Source organism: Glandiceps talaboti, chromosome 10, assembly GCF_964340395.1.
Source record: "Glandiceps talaboti chromosome 10, keGlaTala1.1, whole genome shotgun sequence".
Taxonomy (NCBI): Eukaryota; Metazoa; Hemichordata; class Enteropneusta; family Spengelidae; genus Glandiceps; species Glandiceps talaboti.
This window is the reverse complement of record NC_135558.1, coordinates 15,158,500-15,170,163: the sequence shown is the minus strand read 5'-3', so window position 1 is coordinate 15,170,163 and position 11,664 is coordinate 15,158,500. Positions and strand designations below refer to the sequence as shown.

The window sequence follows — 11,664 nt, the reverse complement described above, 5'->3', positions numbered from 1 at the left end:
ATAGATAGATAGATAGATAGATAGATAGATAGATAGATAGATAGATAGATAGATAGATAGATATAGATAGATAGAGAGAGATAGAGATAGACAGACAGACAGACAGACAGACAGGTAGGTAGGTGGATAGATTTACAGACAGTTAGACAGATAGATAGATAGATAGATAGATAAATAAATATATATATATATATATATATATTAGATAGATAGATAGATAGATAGATAGATAGATAGATAGATAGATAGATAGATAGATAGATAGATAGATAGATAGATAGATAGATAGATAAGTAGATTTAAAAAACCCAGTACCCCATAAAATGACATATAATCAATAACTGAATTATGATTGGATATTCATTTCATTATATTAGCAGTTCATTTAATATTTATATTATTCGCCGGAAACAACGTAGTGACCACTTCGGACAGATGCGTACGTTTGAATATATTTGAAACACATCTAAGTCATGTAAATGTTGTGTTATTACTATCAATAATGTTATTATTTCAAGTAGTTTTACCATGAAATATTGACGTTGGTGGCGTCCTTCCCCATTCACACATAGAAATGTTCTGACCGGTTATGCAACACTGGTTACTAGTAGTCAATAATATGAGAAGCCTTACATTGGCACAAATTAAATTTCAACTTCTGTCGTTGTAGATAACTCATTTGTTTCGAGTGGCGCTTTGATTGCCATGTAAAATTGGTGGGTATCTCCCTGTTGCAAAACATACAATAGAAGTGAAACGTCATCTGGATAGACAAATGTCTTTATACGAACATTGATTTTAAACCAAGACGGCTTCTGACTATAAGGCCTAAAAAATTGCGTTGTTCCAATTACGTTCAATTTTAGAATATATGTGGAAGGTTGATTCTTTTAATTTTTTTTTTATGTGTGAGTGTCTAGTTCAGGTAGTTATGTTTTCCATTGTTTTCCATATGGTCTTCTCACCAAATGTACATCTATTACAGATTGGAAGAACAGTTTTCTTTTGTCTTTTCAATTGATGTCGGTTTCCGTATCTACTATTTCTCGCGAGACCTCACAATTTCCACGATTTTATTTCAAGTTTTCTCGAATATGTAAAAAAAAAAAACCCAACTAGGTGGGTAACCGGAACTAAACATTTTTTAGGCCTACTAAAATGTTGCCAACATTACTACAACATTCGGGCCACCGTTAACTAACTCACAACCTGACAAAATCGTCGTCAAATCATATATGCACTCTAATAACCACATGTGTTTTTATTTTAGACTCATGTTTTGCAAAAGTGTCGGTTTACTTTAAAAAAGTACTGTTTGTATCAATTTTTGTTGTGTTAGACAACAGCTTGTAGTAATGTTAGCAACGTTGGTACGAATGAAATTAAGCTGATAAACGACACTTTGTTTCTACTCTCCTTGTTTTCACAGTAAAACTTTCGAAAAACGACCAAGTTATTCATTTCCATCATGTTTGACTTAAGCATCCGTTTCTTTCAATTTCACTGTGAGCTTCTCTTTTGTGTCATTTTGTTCCTTTTTCAACGGCGCATTGTCATATGGATTCTCGGCAGGTGGCGACGCAGCAGCATAATGCACAGACGTGGCACCTGGTTCAATATTCACCGTGTCCTCTTCATCTAGTGGTAACTTCTCGGGATATCCTATATCAAAGTTGACGTCTGAGGGCGCTACTGACGGCATTGGCATGGTGGAGTTGCTGCTAGCGTTAATGTTACCCCCGTAAGGGTTTACATCATATATGGGATTGGATAACCCAACGACTCCTCCTCCAATAGGACGTTCTTGATTCGCCATCGTAGAGTGTGTATTATTGATAACCTGTTGTCGATCACGTTGCCAAACAATTGATCGTTTGCGTCTCCTGAAAAAAAGTTGACAAAAATGTTTGAATTCTAAATAACATTTCCTGCTAATATTACATAAAATCACGCTATTTTTACTTTCAGCTGGATTTACATTTAGCCACATTGCATTAACTACTTCCCGTGTGATGGGACTTGAGCACTCAATTTTGCTTCGTGAGGGGCGCCCTCTTGCGATAATTCTTTCAAAAATAAATGGAATATGGCGAGTTCTAGCATTAGCAATATAGGATCGATGTATGCATGTACAAACAAAAACTAGGACAAAGATAGGGGACAGACTTAAACCATCAGAGGTCGAAGGGTCATACAAATAGCCCAGGGACTCTTTCATCATGGTTTCTCTTTCGAATTGTGTACATAACTAAAGTTAGGATTCTAACTCAATTAAGTATAATCATCTTACGAGTATTATTAACTACGCACTCTATAAATATATTTATAATTACAATCATAATTATAATTATCATGCATACCGTCTCATAAGGGTGTATACCACCAAAGCGATACCTCCAATGATGAAGATAGCTCCAAGTATGGCGAGTGCAATTACTGATGTCCGTATTGTCTGCTGATTGCCTGTTGATGCATCCTTTTTCCCTGGTAGTGCTGGTGTAGAAGGTTTGGTTACTAAGGGGAATAGTTATTAAAAACTTGTTAAGACGTACATGTACTATAAAACTTTGAATATTGATGTTTGAATGGGGAACTAACTGATTAGAATGTCACGTGAATTGTCTGTCAGGATTTAATAAGGTGTAAAACAAATTTGTGTGGTTCTGATTACGTTCAATTTTAAAATACGTGGGGTAGGTGGATTTTTTACTTTAGATCGTCTTTTTAAGTTGATATACAGTTTCCGCACCCACTATTTCTTGCGAGACTTCACGATTTTCACGACTTTATTATTTGTTTTTCCTCGAATATGTTTAGGGTAGGCGTGAGAAACTAGGTGGGGTCGGATAACCGGAACCAAACAACTGTTTTTTAGTTGGCTTAATTTTGAGCAATTTTCAATTTTGGTGATTATTAAAAAAACGGCTACAAATGTGACTTACTAAGAGTGGTTGGATTCCCGAGACATATTACCATCAATGCATCCACCCACCCTCCCATACATCCATTCACATCCATCCCATACCATACCATACCATACCAACGCATCCCAATCCATATGCGATATGCATCCCATCCATCCATCCATCCATCCACCATCCATCCATCCATCCATCCACCCTAACTTGAATAATGACGACGTGACTTACTTTCAATGCACAGATGTTTACTATCAAGATTCCATTCCCCGGATATGGTGCATACGACCTTTGCATCAGCTATAATTGGTCGGTAGCCAGGTTCACATGTAAAATAACACGTCTGATTGTATGCATTACTACATGGCTTGGACATCTGTCCATGTGGTATGGTCTCTGGGCAATGGACTGTGGTTAGAGGAGAATAGATATGTTAATTTCAAAAAGAGATGGGGCATTTATTGTATTTAAAAAAAATATTTTTCTATATGAAAAAGTAATGTTGTAGTTACGTTGGTTGTAGTATGATTGTGCAACTCTGATAACATGAAAGGCGAATATGTTTACAATTATCGAAGAGGAGAGAATTCAAAGTGATCGTTAACCACCCAATCTAAAAACTGTTTTAGTTAACTGGAAAAGTACACCCTCAATCCTCAATGGGGGGGGGGAAAGAAGTGTCTCTGGCAGTACCCCTACCCATCGCACCATTACAAACTATACATCGATGTCAACACATATACACACATACGTACATGTACGAAACTCATCATCATAATAGATTGCTATTGACGTCACTACAGTGTCCTGGCATACCACTTAATTCACGATTTAACTACCTCATTGCCACTTCAACATATTTTCCAACTGGTTCGACTAACAAGTATACTGGACGAAGAATGTTAAAAATGCTTTGCACAACTAAATGATCCTTGGACAAAGTTTTAAGTTTCTTGGAGAAAAGTAACTATTTTTTTGTATGTATTCCTTACCGGAAAGTTTACAGAGATCACCGCTGTCGGTACTCCATTCCCCGGATGTAGTGCAACGTACAGGCTCTGTACTGGTTGGTGAATAGTTAGATTCACAAGTAACATCACACGACTTGCCATATCTGTTGTCACACTTCTCTGACATCCGACCATTCGGTATAATCAACGGACAAGTTACTAAAATAGTAAATGCAGGGGTTATTTAAAGTGCTGCTGGAACTGTAAAAAAATGCTTTAAACAGATGTTTTAAAAACTCATGAATATGTCAATTTGCACTGGTGTAATGTTCTTTACGGAAAACATATTAGTATGCCCCGTCGTGCAATGATTTGTTTATAATAATGTATATGTGATCATTTACTTTCTTGACAAAGATTTTCAATGTCTGGAGTACTCCATCATTCTCCTGTCTCTGTGCATATTATAGATTCAGTCACAGTAGCGTTTTAACCCTCGTCACACGAAAAATGGCAACTTTGTCCGTACATATTATTACATGTGGCATCTGCGTACTGAAAAGATGATTACCCAACACTTTGTTATTATATTGTTCATAAATGATAATCGTCTGAAAATGGAATGAAAATGACTGCTAGGGTTAATTGTATAGTCTGATCAGCACAACATTGTACTTTCTACGCTCTATCTTTAAAGTGGCATTGTCGGTGAGAAACAGGACATTTACAGTGGAATTTTCATTTTTGCTACTAAAAACAAATGAAACATTGTAAACCAAGCCCGTGTGTGCTTCTCAAACCAAGGGCCGGTGGTGGTGGAGAGTACTCCTCTGTTTACAGAGAGGGTGTGCTGTCCACGTTCAAAACATCTACCCCTAATGTATAATCTCAAAATTTATCTTTATTCAGTTGCTGTTAAGGTACTTCTAAAGCATGACGATGTTTCCAATGTTATCGACCTATGACTAGGGAATTTTCAAACGGGAAATCGACCCACGTTTTGGGATTTTTTTTGAATGAGGGTGAATGGAGCTTCGAACATGGACATGGACAAAGTTCATCCAGGTTGTATATGGTAGGTGGGTTAGAGATAATCAGCCGTGTGGTTGTTACGTACAGGTTAATTGGAACCCTTGAAATTTAGGGTTGGTTTGAGTAGGGAAACTATTGGCGATAAAAGTGACCCCTTTGGGTGGCACATAGCTGTATACTTTTCTATGTGAGTAACCCAACCCTCCCTTTCCCCATTACCGCTATAATAAATTCAAAAAACCTTTGTAGTAAAACTGTTGAAACCTATTTATAACGTTTGGAAGGTTTATTTTGGTATGCACATAAAGTGATTTGCAAATAAAGAAGGTTGAATGCAAGTAATGACTAGTTCTGCTTCTGATATGAAATTTGCACACCCGACGGAATATCGATCCGTATATTTAAGGCACGTTGTTTTCTATAGCACTATTTTAAAGTTTGTCTTTCTTCCTTTACTCTCTCATCACCACAATTGAATCATGATTTTAGGTTGATAAGCCAGAATCTATTGTGTCAGTTATCTTTTGAATTCAGTTTTGCACTAATTTTCTCTCCTTACATATACATATCGTTGTTGTTGTTGTTGTTGTTGTTGTTGTTGTTGTTGTTGTTGTTGTTGTTGTTGCTGCTGCTGCTGCTACTGTTGCTGTTTTAAATTAGAGCCATTTCGTAGTAGTTTTAGCTTTGCACACTCTGTATACATTTCTTCAGGGCTACTTTTAGTCCCGAGCCTGTATACATACATAGAAGCAGCCATCTTGAAATATAAACTCGTAATACGTATCACCATATTCGACAATTGTCTACCATTCAGAATAGCCATGTGGGGGCGTGCTTCAGATATCAAAGATGACATGAGTGAAAGCGGAAAACGCATAAACATCAATATTAATCAATACCAGTATATGCCCTGTAATGCAATAGTTTGTTTAATGCATGTGTCATCACTTTCTTTCTTGACAAAGATTGCCAGTGTCTGGAGTACTCCATTCACCTGCTTCTGTGCATAAGATAGCTTCAGTCACAGTGGCATAGTAACCCTCGTCACACGAAAAATGACAATTGTGTCTGTTTATGTTAATACAGGTGTCATTCATTCTGCCATTAGCAATCGTCATAGGACATCTCCGAACTGAAAAGATGATTACCCACCACTTTGTTATTAATATTCATAAAACACATAAGAATATAGGGAAAGAAATTTCAAAATGACTGCTAAAAATAAGCTGTGAAGGTATTTCTAATGCAATAGGATATTTCCAACGTTATCGGATATTAGTAATCACGTCAAGGGTTTGAAATTGGTGGGAACGTTACAGAATAAAAACAGAAAAAATTCAACGCTCGAATGCCCTGTAATTAGCACATAGTTTATTTAAAGCATAGTGACCACTTACTTTCTCGACAGAGTTCGTTAGCTCCTCCCGTACTCCATTCACCGCTTTCTGTACACATGACAGCTTCGGTCACCGTAGCATAGTAACCCTCGTCACAAGAAAGATGACAACGTTGGCCATTTTTGTTATCACAGGTGTCACTCATCATGCCATTGGCAATCGTCATTGGACATCTAAGTACTGAAAGCATCAGGCTCTTTATTAACAAATACTCATCTATCAATGATACTTTCTGACTAGGTAATGAAAGTCTGCAAACGTTTTGTGGCGGTATGTACATAAACTGATTTGTAAACAGACAGGGTGAGCACAAACGAATCAGTTTTAATCATAAGAAAACGCAAATCAAACTTTTCAAATATGGTGACTTTTTAAATATATGGGGAGGGGATCGATAAGTTGTGTTCCGCCCTCATCGGCGAATGCTGACTGTTCAAATGGCATAGCACGTCGTATCTCACAGACTTGGGACAAGGTGTTAAAAGGGTCTGTACGATGACGTATACAGGCCTACCTGGTATGCAAATTGCAGAAACTTTCTGGCAGCGACATTCGGCTCCGTTATCAGTATTGATACATATGCCATCTATACACCCACCATTTGACAGGTCGCAAGGGTTTGGATCTGTACGAAAGACATGGTAAAATTATTTCTGAAGAATCATATTTCCTACATATATGCGACTAGACAGTTACGTAAATTGGGTTGTTCCTGGTATAGTGGTGGTGAGTGACCCTTTCGGAACAAGTTTTACCATATGCATATATTCAAAAAGCAAAGAAGGGCACCCTCTACTGACGCGAGTAGTGACGAATTACGAAGCCACGAAGTACATGTATCTGTTTTCATACTGGGGAGCTCAGGCTGTTAGTTTTGTTTCCAAATAGAAATAAACAAGTAAACATAACAAACAAACAAACAAACAAACAAACAAACAAACAAACGAACGAACACATATACAAATAAACCGATAAATACATGAATAAACAACAACAAACAAACATAAAAACAAACTTACACTAAACCCCCCCCCCCCGAAAATAAAATAGTCACCAATGGAGCTAGGGTCTCTGAGTGAGTGAGTGAGTGAGTGAGTGAGTAAGTGAGTGAGTGAGTGAGTAAGAGAGACAAGACATGACAGTGACGGAGAGACGGACAGAGAGAAAGACACACAGACGGGCGACGAGTGGACAGGCAGACAGACAGACAGACAGACAGACAGACAGACAGACAGACAGACAGACAGACAAAAAGACGGGAAGACAGACAGACACAGAGAGAGTGCATTTGCAGTCTTGCCTGTAGGTTGTGGTTGCAGACTGGCATGGAAGAACTTGAGGGCTGTAGGTTCTACTTCAAAACCAAATGTTCGGACAGGGCTCACATCTAGTATGTTATATAGTTGTATCTGTTTCTCGTTCTTTTCAGCGAAGAATAGAAAGTCCTATTGAGCAGAAACAAAACATTCATATTAGTGTTGTGAACGTTCACGTTAACTGACAATGTAATAAATGCTTATCCTTTACAAATTATAAAGATAGTGATTGTCTGTACATGGAACCTTGTTATTGTATTCAATCCTCGCCCATCCCCTCACGTTTGCCTATATATATATATCCTCTGCACTGCTTTGTTTTTATCATTTTATCTTCCACATTTCATTTTAAAGACATTAACAATGTGTACATTTTATTTTGTATTTATTGTATCTTTATTTTAATATGTGTTTAATGTATGGATCCACGTCACCGTAATTTCTCCATACAAATATATATATGCACCAGCATCACCAACAACAACAACAACAACACCACCAGCACCACCACCACCACTACTACTACTACTACCACCACCACCACTACTGCCACCACCACCACCACCACCCCCACCACCACCACCACCACCACCTCTAAAGATATCAACGTATTTTTACCTGCCATATTGTGATTCCAACTGATGCACTATTTTGACTCAGCGATTTAAACACGTTTCGATCTTCTCCATTGAAGTCTGTGGATTCGAGTTTGTGCCTCCCATCATCTGTCCAGTATAATCTATGGATGTTTCCCGAACAATTTCAGTTTATTTTGTTTAGCAATGCACACTACATACATACATACATACATACATACATACATAAATACATACATGCATGCATGCATGCATGCATACATACATACATACATACATACATACATACATACATACATACATACACACACACACATACGTGTACGTACGTACATACGTACGTACGTACATACATACATACATACATACATACATACATACATACATACATACATACATACATACATACCTATCTTTGTTGAAGTCGATGGCAAGATGGTTTGGTTGTGACAATGCGGATCTCACAAGTATTTTCCGTTCCTTTCCATTTAAACTAGACCTTTCAATATGTGGACTGGTGCCAACATCCGTCCAAAACAGATACCTTATATAGAAGCATTGAACATGCACAGTTTTAAAGAATTACTACGATTTTGTCGTCGTTTATAAAGTTGATTGGTTTGTGATATTCAGAAGATTGTGCTGACTATTATCTTATTTTAAATCAGCTACTTGGATGCACGAAGCATTATCGTATGTTTTTATTGCTGATGTTTTAAGATGCTAAAGTTATTGTCGTTACATATGTTGTGTTATGGGGTGATGTCATATGATAGTGGTTGTGGTGATACTGATGGTGGTGGTGGTAGTGGCGGAGTTTAGTATGAATGTTGTGGTGGTGGTGTGGTGGTGTTAGTAATAGTGTGGTGACGATGGTGTGGTATGTTGAGTGTTGATGATGAATGTAGTAGTAGTAGTAGTAGTAGTAGTAGTAGTAGTAGTAGTAGTAGTAGTAGTAGTAGTAGCAGGAGCAGCAGTGGTAGTAGTAGTAGTAGTAGTAGTAGTAGTAGTAGTATAGTAGTAGTAGTAGTAGTAGTAGTAGTATATTAGTAGCAGCAGCAGCAGCAGCAGCAGTAGTAGTAGTAGTAGTAGTAGTAGTAGTAGTAGTAGTAGTAGTAGTAGCAGTAGTAGTAGCAGTAGTTGTTGATGTTGTGGTCGTGGTGTTGTTAGTGATAGTGTTGGGTTGGTGATGCTGGAGGTGATGGTGGTAGTAGTGACTGTGGCGAGGGTGATGGTAGTAGCGGTGGTGGTTGTGATGATGGTGGGGTAGGATGGTGGTTGTGGTCATAGTTGTGATGGTGATGGTGGCATTATGTTGGCGATCGTGGTGATGGTGATCGATCGATTGTGATTTATATATGCTATGTGTTTTGTTTTATGTTATATTATATTTGACCTACCTTTTAACAGCATGAATTGCAATACCGCTTGGTTCATCTATACCGTCAGATATCAGAATAGTGTCGCCCTCACCGTCCAATCTTGCAATGTTGATACTCTTATCCCGTTGGTCAGTCCAATACAGGTTGGATGCTATCCAGTCCACGGCTACAGCTAAAACATTTTATTGATTGAAAAGTGATTATATTGTTAAGTTACAGTTTTGAAAGTTTGACTTTCATGCTCACCTCGAACAAAGTAAATACGTTTTTCTTAGTATATTATTTTGTTGTCGAGATATTGTAAAAGTTTAGTCTTTCTCTTTTAATTAACTACGGCCATACATAAGTTAAACAGTGTACGTGTCAAATGATGGTCTATACTGTGAAAGCAAACATTAAACATACAACTTCGACGTTACTCAGACAGAAATACATAACGACTCTTTCCAAAGAAGCTTGTATAGTTGGTTACATTTTTCTTGATAATCGAGAATGATGATGGCTTTGGTTTTATTCACACTCTGTGTCGAGCACAGAGGATTCTTTTTTTTGCATGACGTTAATAACGCGTATACATGTAGTCACTGTAGCAATTTAAAAAAAAGATTGAGCATCGGGGCATGAATCTACGGGACTATATGAGAAAGTGGTCTAGATCTGCTCGCGTGGATTTTGTCTCATTAAAATAAACTTCACGAATAGCGTGTAGTCTCGATTATTTGAGAATATTCCATATTATCACCACATCGAAACCAGGCAGCAAGCAGATATGGTCTGAAATAGGGCAATAGACAGACAGTCTAGTACGCACGCACGCACTCACACACGTACGGACAGACGGGACATTCCAATAACCCCATCCGGGACGTGCCTCTTTGGGGTAAAGGGGTACCAAATTCATCCTTTTGGAAAATAATCTACTGCTCTCACCTATTGCGTATGTGTGAATCACAATAGTTCTCCACTGCTTGTCAGACTGAAGCTTGGCTCTCCAAATGCTATTGTACGAATCGGAATGGGCAAAGATATAATTGCCGTTCACATCAAAGTCAATAGCATTCATCGTAGCGCGAGCAAAGCAGCTCACGTTGAAAAAGTCGGGCAATACTTGATGGCCGATGTTTGCTGGTAACTGGCACAAATAATCCCCTTCTGCCGAGAATATCAGTTCGTGGTCGAGAATGATGTTGAGATCTAGCAGAAGGTAAAATTGTGTGTTACTGTGTTAGGGAAATTATAATTGCGCATGCGTTCAATGTTATGACCAATGTTTAATAAGAATCATAGTCAGCCAAGAAACATCAACAGGAAACTTAGACAGTAACCAGTGTCCTATTTATAGTGTAGGTAATAAGCCATAGTGGTTCTAATGTGCAACAAGATTTATACTATAAACAGTGCTTGCGAAATTCGAATACCCCAGCGCAGCCGCATTATATAGATCTGGTTGTACCCATACACTGTGGTATATTACTTACAGTAATTAATTGCCAATGGATGGATGTCACCTATCATAGTTTTTATTTATGTTACTTGGGTGTAAGCAGCCCTTATGAAACGAGTTAGATCAATGAAACTGACCGCAAATTTGATTCCAGCTGTATACCATGAAATCATCCATAACCATTAATGAGAAACCGCTGTTGGTAATCGTTCCAATATATGGGTATAGAGGAGGTGGATTAGAATGTAGTGGGTGTAAAGTAAAGGTGGTTATCCTCGTCAATATATGAGTAATAACTACTCTTTACAGCATGGTTCTGATATGACGCAGGCTTAGCTCCCCTTGGAAAATACTTGACCGTCTTCTAGAGACGGACCTAGGGCCTACATTTGACGTACCTTCTTTACATGTGCTCTCAGTAACGCTGTAGTAATATCCGTGACTGCAGACACATTTGTAGCCCGTTGGTCCTGGATCACTGACACACAATTGATTGCAAACAGCGTTGGCACAAGGATCTACGTGAAAAAAAATGTATTGATTGCTCGATAATACCAACTCAACATACATGTAGATACAAACATGTAGGCGATATATCTATCTATCAATCTGTCTGTCTGTCTGTCTGT

At 38.0% G+C, this 11,664-nt stretch overlaps 1 protein-coding gene across 1 annotated transcript in view; it reads right to left on the bottom strand.

Annotated features, from left to right (window-relative positions):
- Positions 1–1,016: 1,016 nt before the first annotated feature.
- The window catches only part of LOC144441357 (low-density lipoprotein receptor-related protein 6-like), a 19,714-nt gene continuing 9,066 nt past the window's right edge, over positions 1,017–11,664 (bottom strand). Inside the window, exons 6-17 of the mRNA XM_078130913.1 lie at positions 11,434–11,553; positions 10,522–10,785; positions 9,610–9,763; positions 8,619–8,753; positions 8,232–8,352; positions 7,598–7,742; positions 6,812–6,922; positions 6,298–6,477; positions 3,911–4,087; positions 3,150–3,326; positions 2,361–2,514; positions 1,017–1,883 (exon numbers count right to left, since the gene is read on the bottom strand). Coding sequence (XP_077987039.1) covers positions 1,478–1,883; positions 2,361–2,514; positions 3,150–3,326; positions 3,911–4,087; positions 6,298–6,477; positions 6,812–6,922; positions 7,598–7,742; positions 8,232–8,352; positions 8,619–8,753; positions 9,610–9,763; positions 10,522–10,785; positions 11,434–11,553 — 2,144 coding nt within the window. The 3' untranslated portion in view covers positions 1,017–1,477. The remainder of the gene's footprint in view (positions 1,884–2,360; positions 2,515–3,149; positions 3,327–3,910; positions 4,088–6,297; positions 6,478–6,811; positions 6,923–7,597; positions 7,743–8,231; positions 8,353–8,618; positions 8,754–9,609; positions 9,764–10,521; positions 10,786–11,433; positions 11,554–11,664) is intronic.